Raw genomic sequence first — 17535 nt, forward strand, 5'->3', positions numbered from 1 at the left:
TACGTAACGATACAGGATTATTAAAATAATAAATAATATTAACATTTTCACCATTTTATTAATATCTATTAATATTGATATTAATTGTGAATTATAAGGCAATATGTTTGTCAGAGAAACAGTTTAATAAAGCAATCCGCAATTATTAATATATCCAGCGTTATAGATAGTCAATAACATTGTTAATCATGAAGAATGTAATTATTTCTATTAACAATATTACTCTACTACTATTACCACAGATGAAATATATGAGCCTTCTATGTTTCGTATATCTCATCTGTGCTATTACTATTAATAGAAATAATCCTTTTATTTAATTGAATAAAATGCTTAGTTACATGCTGTAAAATATTTCGTAAAAATTATTTTAATAATTTGCAAGTAAAAAGTTTTATTTATCATTTTTGTTATAAACATGTTTTACATGGTTACGCAGTGAATACAGTATCCCTACACCAGAGGTCTAAAATCACTGTTGGTGTATACTGGTGGTATATTATCTGAAGTATACAAGAATTTTTTGTAATCACCAGGCAAGTATCCAGGAATTCGTTCTTGGTGAAATTGACTTGACGGATAAGAATCAACAGGAACAGGATAATAATGATATTTATCTGAATAAAAATTCTCTGGTTTATCATAGGGAGGTAAATTATAATTAATATGTTCGTAATCGTGATATGGATATTCATATGAATTTGTAGTCACATCGATGTGATTTATGTTTTGTGGATATCCACCGTAGTAATAACCATAAGATGGTGGATTTGTTTGATTATCCGTCGTTGAATTTTGCGTAGTATTCGTCGAAGTTGTTTTATTTAGAGATTGTCGTCCTGAGGTCGCTGACAAATCATTAATATTTTTTTTGATAACATTTTTCACCGAGCTTTGTTTTTCATTAACTCTTTTTTGCATAATGCATACAATACTAGGTGATGCCATCTATTAATAAAAAATTAATAAAAAATGAAAAATATTATAAATTATTAATTACTTTTTAAAATATTTTTTATAACAAAAGTCAGTCCTATAACTAACTGTGTATAATGATATTATAATGTAATTTCATTTTCTAGAAAATATTAATTAAGGAAAAATATTGAATTATGTGTAGAAAAAATTAATTTCAAAATCCATATACCATATTTATATGAATAATTGAACATATTTATATTTATATTACATGAAATATTACAACAGTATAATTTTCCTCCACGTTTATAAAATTTAGCAAAAAATTATAAAAATTTTTTAAATATTTTAGTAACAATTTATAAACACATTAAATCAATTTCTATTGAATGAAAAATTTATAAAAAATAAAATTGTCATATAAATTAAATAATATAAAGCTAATAAAAGTTACCGAACACAAGTGAAAGTTAAATGTGCTTGAAAGTATAAATATATTTATATAAAACATTTACATTAATGCATAAACTTAAATTGTAATTGCAATAAATTCAATAAAAAATAAAACATCGAATAATTTTCTGCTCTAATTTCTATTTATTCATTTTACTAAATTCTTACCTTTTCTTCCACGTTTCGATCGTTTTTCACTTCCGATTCTTTATTCTTGTCACTATCAGCGTTGCTCGGTGCTCTGATGCTCTCAATTTTCTGTGCTTCTTGTACACACTCATCATTATTGTTTAGCGGATTGAATTTTAATCCATTGGTTGATAGTAATCGTAGTAAATCCCAAAACGGATAAACTCCTAAAGAAGTGGCAAATATAGAAGGATATGACACATAAGGATAAGGATCATAAATTGCAGCGACTTGAGGTGAAATTCGAGAAGCATCGACGTTCACACTTAACGGTGGCAATTTAGTATAGGTTTTTATATCGGATGATGCTGCACCTGCTAAACCACCGACACTTAAACCAGCTAGAAAAGCTAAACTTCTTAAAATTTTAGATTTTCTATTTGAACCGTCAAATTCTGTATTCGCAATTCTTTCTAATTCTTGTAATTTTATCAAGTTTTGTTTCGAATATATATCCATCTGAGAGATTTCTTTCTCTGATGTTTGAACGTCGTCGCTGTCGGTAGTTATTCCTAATGATCTACGTGTCACTTTTACATTTTCTGTCGTTGCTGAGACTTTATAACGTATTCCTAAATAATAATAATAATTAATAACAATTAATGATACAATTCCACTAGAATATAAAAGAGCTTATTATTATCAATATTCAATATAAATGCAAATACTTACTGCTGTGATTAATAAAGACTACAATTAAGAGCACAAAAGTCGAGAAATTCATTGTTACTGTGCAACGATCTGAATGAGAATGAAAAGAAACTAAGGAACCTATTTTAGAGAATCTAAAACCTGCGGGTTGCCCTCATCTTTTATCTTGTGAAAGTGTATTTTTTAAATACCGTTATGTTAATTACGATGATCTAGTCTTCTTATTAGAATGTGGGTCTTTGTTACATATAATAAATATGTAATTTTTTAACATTATTATTAATTACAACAATAATATTAAATACTTATAGAAATATGTTATTTAAGTACAAATATAAATTCAAATACAAATCATAATTTAAAAAATAATACGCGTACAATGTCGAATTGCTATATTTTAATTTTCAAATTTGGCGGGCATTACAGCGACACTATCTATATATTGTACTGTTTTAGTTCCGCCATAGAAGCAGTTGATACTTTTAGAAATCAACAAATTTTCCGACAAAATGACGAATTCGGTTGAAAATAATATACAATTGAATGGAAATAATACGAATATGGAATTTGCAACTACTGAAAAACAAGAAGCACGTGCATTTCTACGTGAACGATTTCTACGTATAATTACTGGAATTGTTGGTACGAATTTCTACTTTTTAAACCTATTTCTGTTTTCATTAACCCGGGATTACCCACGTGGGGTCTAGTGCATCCCGGCCCCTAGACCCCCAGGTGGGTAATCCCGGGTTAATCAAACACAAAAATATTGATCTAACGTTTTTATAAATGTGTAATCTTGTATAAGTTTTTATAATGCCTATTCTTCAGGAAGTCAGTACAGTTATGTACAAAATTTCTCAAATGTGGCGCCAGTATCAAAAAATTTGCCTAAATTTAAAATTTTAACGTAAATATAATGGAGAATAAATTATTAATTATTTTTATGTTATAAATGTTACAAATGAAACAATTTAGAAATATGAAACAAAAAAATTACATGTGCAATTAAAATTATTTTTATATACATTTTAAAATCAATTAAAATTATATAAAAGTGTATTATAAACTACTAAATTGTATATTATTTGTTATAGGTAAACGAGTAAAATTTCATCTATATGAAAATACACGGGTTTCTGCAGAATTTAGAGGTTCTGATGTGGACCACTTGGAAATGTATGTAAGGAATTTGGAGACACCATTAGGCACGATTCCAGAAGCTGTTTTAAGAACAAATGACATTATTTATCTGGATGTGAATGATATTAATAAAGCATAATAAATTTTCAAAACACAAGTAAGCAATACTAATTTTCTTATATTACATAGGAAAGAATATTTTTATTTTTCAACGCTGCTGTTTAATAACTTATATAAATATTTATTTACATTTTATAGTTCAAGATCGACGCATATTTAACATTGTATTTATTTCTGAAATAATACGTCTTAGATGATCAATGATTTCTTTAAGATGCCTGTTTTTTAATACCACTTGCTGAAAAAGTTAAATACATGACATTTTAATTTATAAGAAAAAACTATTGTTTACAATTCTTTATATCAAACTTTATACTCACCTCCATGATTTCTTTGCTTTCTTCACATGCAAGTCTATAAGCTTCAGAAGTTTTTCTTTCATCGGATTTCATATCCCATTCTTCTTTTAAAGGAATTAAACTTTCTATATGTGTATATTCCATACCTTGAAGTTGACAGTTTTCATTACATTTTTCATAAATTACTCTCAAACGTCTAAATAATAACTTAAGAGTCCTTAGTTGCTCCTGTACTTTATTCTTTTTTTCATTAGCTAAATTAGCTCCTTGTGCCATACCTAAAGTTATAATATAATTGTATATTATAGTTATATAATATAATTAAATGTGTCACAATTATTAAAAATAATTGAGTAATTTTATTTTACCATTTGGTAACTGAAGAACTCTCAATGTTTGGAAGACTTCCAAGGTACGACTAACAATATCTTGTACAGTTTCTTGACCAAATCTACATAAACTGGCAGTGTTAAATTCCTTATTGTGTTGTTGTTGTTGTTGTTGAGGTGGTGGTGGTTGTGTAGGAGGTACAGGTGTTTGTGGTGTTGTAGCTTGGTTGCTTCCTTGATTAGTCTGTTGTACCAATGCAGCTTGTTGTTGTTGTTGTAATTGTAATTGTGCCTGTTGCATTTGTTGTACTTGTTGTTGCATTGCAGACTGTTGTTGTTGTTGCTGCTGTGCCAATACTTGTTGAGCACTAGGCATACCCATAGTATTGGAGCCTACTCCACCCACACCAACTCCAACTCCTACACCAACTCCAAATTGTTGTGGATTCACCATACCTATTAATATTTTCTTTCGATATTACTGTATTTCTTTAACATTTGCTTTAACTCTTGGCTATCTTTTAATTAATTGGTATTTATACCACCTTGTACTTACTACCTTGTTGTGGCCCCATTAAGCCAGATACCATTTGTCCTCCGCCAAACTGCGTTCTCATTGCAGATTGTTGTACACTAGGGAACCCAGAAGGAAATGGGTGTTGTTGACCAGCCATGTTATTTTAGTTTTGTCACAACTGTAAATTTGAAAAATTAAATTGATAACATGTGAGATAAATATGTGATAGCATGAAGATCAAGTAATAATTACAAAATTGTTAGGTTAGGTATTTTTTTAGTGCTATATTTTGATTGTGTTTATTTTTCACAATTTTAAATAACAATTTTATTTGAGAATTTTAATCCGGTTCGTATTTATCTTTAAATACAAAGAGAGAAGTAATGATTAAGATACTAATAAAAGTCATAAATTGTATTAACCTTCGAAATCAATAGTTTCTGTTACAATATAATGATAATCCTTACTTGATAATAAATGGAAAATTACAGAATCACGCCATCAATAGAGAAATAATAATAAAATATGCACATTTCCACTAATATGTGCAACGTAAAAGGCACAATCTACATTTTATACACACGTTGTTGACATCACATTGCGCATCTGTGCCGCGCATATAATGTCAATGATCGTGATGTGTTGCAATTTCATTATATTTTATTTAAAAAATAACGTACTATATGACACTTAATATTAACTGAAAAATCATTTTATTAAAACTAAGTTTCAACGTGAAGAATTATGTACTTACAAATTCTTTTAACTAATAACGTTACGGTGATATGAGGGTAGCAGTTCTCAAGAAACTTTACTGCAATTTATGATATATACATAAGTACATATAATACTATACTAATATATTTTTAGAATCTATAATATATCGTAGAATCTATATATATTAATATATAGAATATTTATAATAAATATATACTTTACGTTTTTTAAAATTTTATATTATAATTTTATAATTTGTTTTTATAATATTGAGAATTTTAGTATGTAATTAAGTATATGTTAAGGTGCGTTCAGATTTGTTACCATATCTTACCCCATTACCGTTATCCACTATTCTAGGTAAGAAACAAAGACATTGTTTCATGTATCGTAATTTATTTGGTTCGGCTGATCTGATTAATGTCAGAAAAATAAGCCGCTTAAAGGATGTATTTATAAGACCTTTTTGCATACCAAGATCGACCAAGTCCGAGCCTTGATTATCATCTGTTCAATTGGAACGCGATTAATTAATATTTGAAAGTTCCTCGTTTATGTAAATATCAGTAATAAACAGGTTTAGAAATGAGATCTGCATGAAATCTCATTACCTCTAAATACGTTACCTCTAAGTAACGTATGTAGTATGTAGTAATAAATAATAACAAATGTGGACGCACCTTTATGTTTCCTAGCATTCAAATTTCCATTATTCGACATACATATAAATGTATGATATTAACATACTGAGAGTTTTAAATATGACCTACAGGTAAAAAATATAATGTGTATGTCTCTTTCCTTTATATAATAATCTATTTATTACAAAATACTATTAATATAACATTATTAATATAACAATCAAGTTGCATATTATAACTCTGAAAAGCATGTTTAATTCCAAATTTATAAAAAAGAAATATGTAATACGTTTTACATTTGTTCCTATTCATAATATATTTAAAATTTTTTTTTACTTATATCTTAAAATTATGTGAATAATATTTTGTACATTATTTTTTATGTATTTTCAGTACTAAGTTATGTGTTGAAGATGAATTATGAAATGTTCCTCGAAATGCAAGATCAAAGTCGATGTCAATTTCTTGATAAAGTAGAACCAAATTCAATGACATTCAAACAATGTCCAAACAGGAGATAAGGTCAGCGCGCACGAAATGAACACAGTAGACATAACGGCCCAATCTTCAGTCTCCATGCACCTTGCTTGCTTTTGCGTTCACATTGTTTTTCTGGCACAGTCAGTATCTATCCCGTCGAGGACTGTAACTGGGCGCTTCAAGATACATACGTGCACGAAAAAATAACAGTGTGAAAGTTGCTCATCCCTGTCAAAATGCCTCGTAAATTATTAGTTTTCACTGTGATACTGTTCAATTTTATTCTATATATTGAAGGCAAAGCGATTGTAAATCCAAATTTTCAATCTAACGTCATAAATAGTGCTTCAAGAGCTCAAGATCAATATGTAAATAAGAACTTCGACTTCAAGGCAATCGAAACTGACCGCTTAAGCGGGAAAATAAACCACAATGCTTGTACTGGAGATTGTAACGAAAAAGATCAAAAGAAATTTTTAAGCGAAAGCAAGCACGTATGTCCTTATGAAAGTAAGGAATTGTGCTTGATATTCTCATTGTCGAAAATCGCTAAAGTTCAAGTGGCCACTTTAAATCAACCTTCGACATATCACAATTTAAAGTCAAATATTTTTGACAGTACGTCGAAAGATACCAGAAATTCGAAAATTAACGGGGGAAGAATGGAGGATGAACAGCTACATTCCGAATTTATAAATCGAAATAAAGACAAATATTCCCAGAATTTGTCAGAAAGACAGACGAAGTTATCAAGTATTCACTGTCGAGCAATTCGTGATGTTTACATACCAGAAGTGAAACAAAACCTACCAGCTTTTGCTTGTAAATTTGGAAACAATACATTCATATTATCGAGTGAAAGATTTCTTCAAGATCAACGATCACATTTGAATATAGGAATCGATGAGAATATATTTAAAAACATAAAAACTACTCCGAAAATTTCCGAAATCAACGGAGTTAACGTGATCCCTGCATTGCTTGTTTTAAATCTCGCTAATAACAACTATAGAATAGAAATGCATAAAAACATTTACAAGAATGAAAAAGTCAATCAGTCAGAAGGAAGTCGCTAACGAATTATCGAAGAAATAATCACGTTTTGTCAAAGGTTCGAATGTCCGGTGATAATTTTGAATTTATTATCTTTCGTTAAGTAAACAATACATGTAAATACGATAACTATATCGGTAGTTGTATCTCTGAAATAGTTAGAAGGAAATAAAATTGTACAATATAATTAACAAATTTTTTCGCTATTTTTCTTCCAATTCCGATGTGTTGTTATAAAGTATTCGGTATAAACGTAATTCGATACAGTTCAGTTTATTTTATAGTCTATCTTGGAAGCACGCTTGATCTATGCAAATTGTTCATTTCATGCGATTTTTTTATGCAGAATAAAGTCACGTATTTTGCTGGTATGAAAAAAAATATTATAAAGAAAAACTGGTATAAATTATAAAAATATTTATTTCACATATTTTCACAAGAAAAAAGATAATAAAAATTCAGAAGAATTAAAATAAATTTTATTCGCTATCAGTGTCTAATCAAGAAATATTGAAATAATTAAGTAAGAATTTGCATCTCGGTGATATATAATAAATTCAAGGAAGATTATAGAAAAATATATTTTCTGAATGCGTATAAAAAGCCGCGCAAACAGTGAAATTATTTATTGTGAATAAAAAAAAAGTCGCATATAAAAAATATCGCGTAAATCGAGAGATAAATGTATTTTATTCGAGCATATTTGCATCTCGTATTATTATCATAGATCAATGATACACAATAATGTAATTCGATTTATAACACTTGACAATAAACATCTGAATGTTAAAATCCATCGGACAGGTTGTATCACAAAATTCTATACTGTCCATATTGCTATAAATAAGTCTCACTATAAATGGTATATTATCATTTTATGATTTTAATTCCAATCATATTATCATCTTCACTTCGAATCCATTTCTAGATTGATCCTCCGTTTGTTCCTTTTCCGGTGTCGATAATATTTTTGATAAATGCGACAATTTTTGAACATTAGATATAATATTCTGGACTGGTTGTTCCTTGATAGGTGATTTATCATTTATTGTAAATGGAGTTGTAAGAGCTTCTTCAGCAAGATGTTGCAGGATATCCTTTGATATCGTCGTTGAATCATCAGTGATGATTCGATCGTCCATTTTAATTGCATTAAAAATTCGTTCATCATTCTTTTGATTCGACTCATCTGACGACGATTTAGAAAGATTGGAATCGTGTGTATTGTCTAAATTTTTGATTTCTTCTTCAATATCAATCTTCAAGTTTTTAAGATCTTCATTTTCTTCTTTAGCTAATGAGTTAACCTTAAAAATAAAATAATAATTTTAGTCGTTCATTTCAATAAAATTCTTCTGGATTTTCTTTTTCATTAGGAGGTAATAACTTCTGATTGAAACATGAAATCATTAAAGTATTTTTTAATAAGTGAATTTTTGTAAATTTAATTGCATATTTTATATTTGCAAAATATTCGTAAAAAAATATATTTCGTTTTAAAATTTTTTGTATTATATTTTTACCAACCCGTCGTAACAAAAATAAATGATAGAATTGACGTAAATTTGTTTGTTAATGATTCAATACATCACTCACAAAATTGATTAATATTACAATGTATTTAATTCAGTTCCATCGAAAAGAAAAAATATAAAGATAGTTTAATTATTTTATTTGTGTTCAGATGTGATTGGAACTTTATTGGAATATTTATCAATAATACATTCAGCAATGTTTATAATTATAAACCGCATATTTTCAATCTCAATGATATTTCGATGAATATAATTTTATATATCCAATATATAAGAAAGGAGTGTTTTCTAAAATATACTTTTCATGTTAAAACGTATATTTTGTTATGTATATATGTACTTCTATAATTTACATTTAAAATTTAATCATTTTAGCGATTCTTCTATTTATTCATTAGAAACTAAATAATAATTTATTATAATATAATGTTAGAATTTACCATATTTTTTCAATTTTTTAAAATTCGTAAAATTATAAAATTTAAGGTACGATGAATAACTATTAAATGATTGAATTCTTAGAATTTTATAAAAGATAGAAGATAAAATTTAATACTATTGATTGAAAATAATTGCAAATGAAATGTTGCGTTAATATAATATTGGTTCTTAATGAATTAAGATTGCTATTATTTGCATGATTTTTATATCTTTAGTCGATAAGTTTAATGTAAGTGTATATAGTTTATTCTATATAATGTACTTGTGCATGTACACGATTTATAATAAGGGATTTACACAAATGATTTTTTTTTCCAATTTCAAGTTATTTGAGGTTGTCATTAAAAGTATTAGATTACCGCTATTAATATATTATGATAGGATAAGTGAGAAGAACACAAGCGATTTAATGAGTCATCGATTTCCCCCTGAGATTAACCATTTATGCAGATGTCAGGCGAAAATGTATAGGATATAAAGGCAATTACTACGGTATAATCGAACTGATGGTAATATTTTTTCCGTCCTCTCGCATCATCCTTCATTAATGCGCATGTTACTAGCATGAAGCAATATCCATTTTTAATAACACAAAAGAAATCAATTAATACTGTCATGATGTATCTATACCTATAAAAAATTATTAATCAGATTTTTATACATTTATGCAAAATTTAAAAATTCAATAATGTACAAAATGTACAATATATAGAAATATGTTCCGTTCGTTAGAATATTAGTGGGTAAAGTAAATCTCTATGTAAGTTTAATTTCTATGATTGATTTCAGAGAATTTGCGTAAAAATCCGCAGTTTAATGATTAAAATGGTATGAATTTTATACTAGATAATACCATAAAATGGAAAATATACTTTTATTGTAAAATAATATTTTTTAAAAATTAAATATTACGTTTAGACAAAATATGAAAAAAAGAAATTGATGAATTGATGAAGAATTAATTTCATGGCAGTCAGCATGTTAATATACGACTTATAAAAAATAATCACACTTTCTTGAAGGTCTTTTGATGTATATTTTAATGACACGTTTATATACGTTTCTGAATTGTAATATTTTTAATATTTGCATGAAAAATATACGAAATAAAAGTCATGTTTTAACCACACAGGCTTTGATGCAATTATTTTTCTCGGATATTTATTTTCATTTTTATTCGATATCTTTCTCCTCTCTTACATCCTCCTCTTTTAATTTGATATTCTTCGCATCTTGAGAATTAAACTGATTGTTCACTTGTTTAATCGTTAGTATTAACACTGTATTTATTCACTTCATCTTCGTCAGAAATAATATCCAGAGAATCAGAAATATCATCTAAATTGGTCTTCTATAATAGCAGTTGAAGGAACTTGACTATAAATGTCATAACTTCAATATCATAGTTGGGTTATGATTATTTGTTATTTAACAAAAGTAAGAAACTGAAATTATTTGAAAAAATTACTTATGCATATATTTCTAGCAGTTATAATGCATTGCAACATTAACATTGAATTTATTAATTTTTAGCATCAGTTGCAGAACGTAAAAAGCTATTAGCCATTAGAATTATAACTTTTTTTTACAAATTTATAAATTACAAGAATACTACGCACTCTGTAGTAAATTAGTTTTGAAAAAATAATTTATATTATATATTTGTAATAGTTCCAATATTTTTATTAATATTGAATTTATTAATTTTCAATGCTAGCTGAAAATTTAGTTCGCAAGAAGCTGATTATTAGCTATTAAAATTATTTTTTTTCATTTATGTCACTTATTATTATTAAATTAGTCAAGTGAATTGTGAGAATTGTGGTGAAAGTAAATTATATACATCTTTTCAATAATAGCCGAAAAATTAATTTGAACTATTAGTTATTAAATTTATAATTTATTTTTACAAATTAACAAGATTATGCTTTACATAATCTATCGTGATTATTCAAGTTAATTAGGTCACCTTAGATAAGTTCGGTCCTTCGTGAAATGCCTCGGCTAACGCGAGATTTATTTCCTCCAGTGGTTGATCACCGTGCCTTATATAAACCGGAATATAGCCCGGGATGACAGGTAATACTTGAAGTGGGTACGAATCTAGAAAAAATTAGAATCGAATCAGAGACTAACTACATTTTCAACTGAAACGAAGCAAGTTTTAGATTCTAAAAAATAATAATTATAATTTATATCATAATGCGATGACAGCATGCATTAGTTCTCCATTTATAATTTATTTATTTATAAACTGCAAATCGTTTTGTCATTAAGCTTGAATAAGTTATCCAAAAAATATATCTAAATGATAAATGAAGCATGTTTAGGTTTCTGACTATCGTATAATTTCTTTCACGATTTTTAAATATCGTGCAAAATAAGCTAGTGAATAAATAAATTTTGTAAATTAACATGGATATATATTTTGTACAAGATATAAATTTTAATCTTTTACAGTTTATTGAAAAGAATTATAATTGCAAATCGTTTTATTATTAAGCTCAAATGAGGTATTCAAGAAGTATGTCTGAATCATTGATATATTGATATATAGTTTTTGTGTACCGTACAATTATTTTTGCAATTTTCAAATTTTGTGAATCAACATGAACAAATATTTTGCATAAAATAAAAGCTTCATCCATCATATTTTATAGTAAAAAAATTATAATCGCAAATAGTTTTATCATTAAACTTAAACAAAATATTTAAGAAGTACATTTAAATAATTAATAAACGATTTAGGTTTCTGGATATCGTACAATCTTTTTCGTAATTTCATACGGAATAAATCAGTAACCAAATTTTTTTGATCAATATGAGTAAATATTTAGTACGAGATATAAACTTTAATCCATCATATTTTATAGGAAGAAACTATTATTAAACTTGAATGAGGTAAAGGCCAAGAAATACCTAAATCATTAACATATGTCTAGATTTCTGAATATCACACGAAATAAATCAATAGGCAAATTCTGTGGATTAACATAAATAAATATTTTGCACAAAATATAAACGTCAATCCATCATGATCATTGGTATCAAAAACTTGACGTTTAAAGAAACATTCAACACACTTTCTCCCATTGTTAGCTATTTCTTTTATACACTTATACACTATATTTCCTATGATATATTCTCGATGATTTCCATTAATCATCCGATCGTTATACTCGAATCACAAATATTCTAAAGACACACAAAGAACTCAACACTTGTTGTGTATTAATTTAATAAAGCACCAATATAAATTTAGATACACGTGGGAATTTCAAAAAATTCCTTTTACTCACGGACATAGGCAACCGAGAGAGATATTAGAACCACAAGATCGTAAACGACTCTGGTACCACGCATCATCTCAGCAGCCTGCATCTTTGAACGGTACTAAGCCCCTGGAGCACGGGGCTCTCTCCTTTATATCTACGTTCCCCTCTACCCTTTCGGTCTGTACTACGTAAAGGCCCCTCGGGGTTAACGCCGTTCCGTTAATATCGGAACAAAAAGTCAAATCTTCCTTTACTTTTGGGAATGGAGACGACCGGACGATACCTATTCGGATATACCTCTCTCGCTGTTTTCTAAGAAACAGACCGACACAGAACCAGCTTCTGCAATCCAACCGTGTTCGTTTTTATCCTCTTACGTGTATTTTGTTTCATTAAAGAAGAAACTGACAGGACTAATTGTTTTGCTGTCATTGGATATTGAATAATTACTTTATTAATATTCTTAATAATATTTTTTAATAATTTGAAACAGATCAATCAATATTATATAATTTAAATTTAAAACTTGTTGATCTTTAATTGATCATAAGCAACTCTCCTATTTCAATAATTTGTTTTCTCTTGTTTCAGTAATTTGAATTGTAATTTTTATGCTTTGTGTTCTGTGTACTTTAAGTATTTAAATAATTTTATAAATAACAAAGAAAGAACGTTTAAATAGATTTGTTAGTTAAAAGAAGATTAAATAAAATTTCATCTGCTTACACTCTTTTCAACTAATAGGTCCATTTTTCTGTCGTTGAACATTAATTTAAAATCGTATTAACTTGTATTAACTAAATTATATAATTACATATATTACACGTAACTAATATGTAACTAATAATACACATGCAATTATATAATTAAAAGATATGTAAATTATTGATTTTTCATCGAGTATTTCTTGTTTTAGTAATTTTATTTCCTACCGTTTTAATAATTTTGTTTAATTTGTAATTTCAGAGTTTTACATTTTATATGCTTTAGATATGTTTTAAAAATAGCAAAGAAAAAAATTTTTAATATAGAATTGTTGATTAAAAATTTAAAAAAATGTTCATATGTTCTTTCGTTCGCGAAGCACGCTGCTGTTAAAGATAGATTCGATCTCTTCGTACAGGTAGGTAATCATATCCTGCGAGGCTGTGAAAGATCTTCGACCTTGAATCTTCTTCCTGATCGTTCAAGTGAGTCCGATTCGATGATCGATAGTACGTAAATTTTTACGAATCGAAGGCCAGAATTAATCAGTGTACGATAAACATTGATAAATCATAATTGTTGATATAATTGTTAAAATTAATTCGTAGACTTTGTAGATAGTCATTTTTTAAATAATTGTAATTTTATTCTGAAATTTGTATAAATTTCCAATGGTTTCATGTATTGTGTCATGTAGAAACATATATTTAATAATAGTTATTTAACTTGTTTGGACAGAATTTAATAAAATTCTTTCAATTTACTCGTAATTTTTTTTTATTTTCATAGTTAATGTGGTAGCTGTAAACAGATATAAATACAAAAGTATGTACAATAAATTTAAAAGTAAATATACAACAAATTTAAGAATTATATATTGATGCGTTACGTTTGATCCTACAAGAGATTAATGTCACTTTAAAATAATAAGAAACACAAATGGTAAAGTTACATGAAGCAGGACCTTAAATATTAAGCAGGTCTTAAATACTAAATATCCTTAATGGTTTAATACCATACGAAATATAAAAAGCTTGCTTAACAAGTATATAAACTTATGTATATCTACTGTTAGCTATTTCGTCTTTCAGCGTTCTATAGATTTTTTTACACATTCTCTAATTTTTTACACACAACTTTCCCATTCTTTAATTAATTGGTTATACGTACGTTTAATTTACATAGGGACGTATAATCTTTTTTTCTTAAAGTTCATTGTTTCATAAAAATAATGAATTGTGTGAAATGTTTTCTCAAAAATTGAATATTACGTCAATTAATTAAAATATATTATAAGGAAAAAGTCGATACATTGAGATTTTGAATTATGTTTATGATATACATATCTGTACTGTATTATTTTCATCAATAGATTGTCAATATCCTCTTACAAATATATCGTAAAATTTTATTAGTAATTTAGCAATATTAATTATAATCAAACATTTTCATACAGTTTTTTAAGGTTATTTCTAAAGTAAGAGAAAATTATATATCATCTTATGTAACAATTTTTAATCTCAAATCTGGCAATATTATTTACAAGATTATTATTAGTTATATAATAATTTTATTAACAAATTATTTACATACATATTTACATATATATTTTTAAGAAATCTTTTTTATAAAATAAATTTTTGAAATAAAATTTTGATTCAACATTAGACAAAATTAAGTTCTTGTTTCCTTCGCGTATAATAATATTGATAATATTAATAATAAGTTAGTAAAAATACAAATGATATAATAATTATAATACATATACAATATAAAATTATTAATTCAATTTATAGGTATGTAACATATTATGATAAATTGATAATTTTCGTATAAAATCGAGAATTTTTTATTCGTATATTTATTTTTATTTTTCATTTCAATGTATAAAATTATTCCATATGAGTCTAAAAATAATTTGCTTTTTTAATTTTAGCATTATTTTATTACAATTGAACCCAGAAGCAATAGAGTATTCCGAACAAAAGGTCAGGATCACTACTCAATGTAAGTACATATGTATGAAGACTCATATATTCATAAATAAACTCTTTTCACGACAACACATCCATAATAATAGCTATAAATATCATTCATTCTTTTTACTGTATGTTTACGATGAATTTTACAATACCTTACCCATTATTGAATTTTACAATTCATTACCAATTATTTTTCTATGTATTCAAAGTGAAAAGAAGCATCAGAATCAAACAGATATCTCATATCTCTGCTACATAAGTATCACAGTACTGTATAAAAGACTGCTGAAATAGAAAATACTGCTATAAAAAATATTGCTTTTTAAAGTTTAATTTAATGTCATCTATTAAATTTTGTTCTATTAATTATAGCTTGATTTGCGGATTTTCGTGCATATTTTTGACTATATAATTAAAAAAAATAAAATCTTGATGAAAAATTGTTTTTCATAATAAATATCATTGGAAGTATTACACTTTAGAAATTTTTTATATTATAATATATACATTCCGTGCAATTTTACATTTTGACGTTTCCAATAAATGCACAATTATAACTGGAAAAAATTCACAATTATAACTATATTAAAAAAATTTAAATACTATAAATCACGTATATTCAATATTAAGGGAAATTCATTATAAAAATATCAAAGTTAAAAATATTCGTGTCATTTTCTTACAAATTGAATTTCGGAAGGAGCGAATAGATATTTTTCAAATTTACCATTTTTTATTCTACTTAAGTAATTTTTCAATTCACAAATTATTTTAAAGAAATTGTAACAGTAACTGGCAATTCTTAATAGTTATATACATTGAAATTTGATATGCAGAAACGTACGATAATCATTAATTCTTTAGATTAAAAAATTTTAATACTGATTCGCTTGACTATTTAATTCGACATTATTGAAATAAGAAAGGCAAGGTCATTTAATCGACTTTATAATACGGAAGTTTGTGTCTACATATGTAAATGAAATTACTTTGCAATCGATGGATTTGCAAAGATCAGAGTCATATATAAAAAGTTGCATCACTTTCAGTTTTACAATGCTTGTGTGTAAGTACCAGTCAACACGAGTAACGTGTATCATCATCGATCGACGTCCCCTTTTCCGCTTCTATATTGTAGTACGTGTCAAAGAAGGGCGTAAGTAATGAGCTACTAGGCGCTATATTGCCGGATGTGTATGCGTGCATAATCTCGCGTATTGACACAGTTAGAATTCTGGTTTAGTGGGTCATTCGTATTAACTTTTAATATTATTTTTTGGAAAACAAGTATATTAACTATGAAATTGTGCGCATGCTCGCAGCAGGACGTCTCAAACTTGTTTCAAACCAACGATAAGGAATATTCCTGCAGAAAACCGGTTTCGCATAAATGCTACTTGCTTCAGATGATGATTATCTATTAAATATGATACCATTTGATTTACGACTAATTTGTCACAGGTTGATTATAAAAATTAATATTTTCATTCAGGAAAATGAAATGTATGTACATAGGTACGTGATGGAAAGTGTATTTTAAATTTGGAATTGGAAAGTATAAACATCACGAAAGAATAGAAAGTAAATCCAAGCAGAAATAAGTGGAAAGAAATAAAGATTCGAACAGGTTAGATTTTTTATTCAGGAATATGTATATGACAGAAATTATACTTTAAATTTGAAATTGAAAAATATATATATATACGAGGAAGTAGAAACTATACAGATAAAAATAAGCAGAAAGAAATAGATATTATATATATATACACTATAGATATATACACTATAGATATATAGATAAGTACAGCTTTATGATGAAAATAAGTCATTGATTCTTCTCTTTTAAATCAATAAATTTATAAAATTAATAAAACTCATCTATTATATATTGAATTTCGTGCCACAAATGTAGTAAAATGCGGCACGGTACTAGGTCGGTTGTAATTGACGAGCAGAAGTATGTTGCAATGCAGTGTACTGTAGAATTATTTTCAATTTTGTGTATTGGAACGATACTTCTCAAAGAAATTATTATTATTTAAATTGATGCATGTGAAATGTTATTTTTTCGGAATTATCAACTAACA

General features: G+C 26.8%; 5 protein-coding genes across 11 annotated transcripts in view; 2 read left to right on the plus strand and 3 right to left on the minus strand.

Moving 5' to 3' along the window:
* The window catches only part of LOC122531848 (gem-associated protein 7-like), a 38852-nt gene that overhangs the window by 7115 nt on the left and 14202 nt on the right, over positions 1-17535 (plus strand). For 2 of the 4 annotated variants that reach the window (XM_043660101.1, XM_043660102.1), the window contains exons 2-4: positions 2668-2853; positions 3309-3511; positions 3613-3729. In XM_043660101.1, the coding sequence (XP_043516036.1) occupies positions 2721-2853; positions 3309-3493 (318 nt within the window). In that variant the 5' untranslated portion in view covers positions 2668-2720 and the 3' untranslated portion in view covers positions 3494-3511; positions 3613-3729. Of the gene's footprint in view, positions 1-2667; positions 2854-3308; positions 3512-3612; positions 3730-6370; positions 6447-17535 lie in introns of those variants that run through there. The other 2 variants (XM_043660103.1, XM_043660104.1) reach the window with 2 other exon arrangements.
* On the minus strand, positions 93-2464 carry LOC122531841. The gene is made up of 3 exons (XM_043660086.1): positions 2233-2464; positions 1540-2132; positions 93-948 (listed from the first exon to the last, which is right to left on the minus strand). Exons 1-3 carry the CDS (start codon positions 2282-2284, stop codon positions 454-456), a joined length of 1140 nt encoding a protein of 379 aa, XP_043516021.1. The 5' UTR covers positions 2285-2464; the 3' UTR covers positions 93-453.
* On the minus strand, positions 3521-5246 carry LOC122531844 (mediator of RNA polymerase II transcription subunit 30-like). Of its 4 annotated transcripts, none has more exons than XM_043660095.1 (5): positions 5087-5246; positions 4662-4797; positions 4142-4558; positions 3795-4051; positions 3521-3712 (listed from the first exon to the last, which is right to left on the minus strand). In XM_043660095.1, the coding sequence occupies exons 2-5, from the start codon at positions 4774-4776 to the stop codon at positions 3614-3616; spliced, it is 888 nt and encodes a 295-aa protein (XP_043516030.1). In that variant the 5' UTR covers positions 4777-4797; positions 5087-5246; the 3' UTR covers positions 3521-3613. The 4 variants fall into 4 exon arrangements, with proteins under 4 accessions (XP_043516030.1, XP_043516028.1, XP_043516029.1 ...); XM_043660093.1 differs by having other exon boundaries at positions 4659-4797; XM_043660094.1 differs by having other exon boundaries at positions 4659-4797; positions 5042-5244.
* Positions 6393-8311, plus strand: LOC122531846. The gene is made up of 2 exons (XM_043660097.1): positions 6393-6499; positions 6599-8311. The coding sequence occupies exon 2, from the start codon at positions 6694-6696 to the stop codon at positions 7531-7533; it is 840 nt and encodes a 279-aa protein (XP_043516032.1). The 5' UTR covers positions 6393-6499; positions 6599-6693; the 3' UTR covers positions 7534-8311.
* On the minus strand, positions 8182-12907 carry LOC122531849. The gene is given in 6 exon segments (XM_043660105.1): positions 8182-8825; positions 10616-10661; positions 10663-10759; positions 10761-10837; positions 11456-11589; positions 12786-12907. Coding segments are annotated over 6 exon segments (858 nt in total). The 5' UTR covers positions 12868-12907; the 3' UTR covers positions 8182-8403.

Source organism: Frieseomelitta varia, unplaced genomic scaffold (assembly GCF_011392965.1).
Source record: "Frieseomelitta varia isolate USP_RPSP 00005682 unplaced genomic scaffold, Fvar_1.2 scaffold_418, whole genome shotgun sequence".
In the NCBI taxonomy this organism is placed as follows: Eukaryota; Metazoa; Arthropoda; class Insecta; order Hymenoptera; family Apidae; genus Frieseomelitta; species Frieseomelitta varia.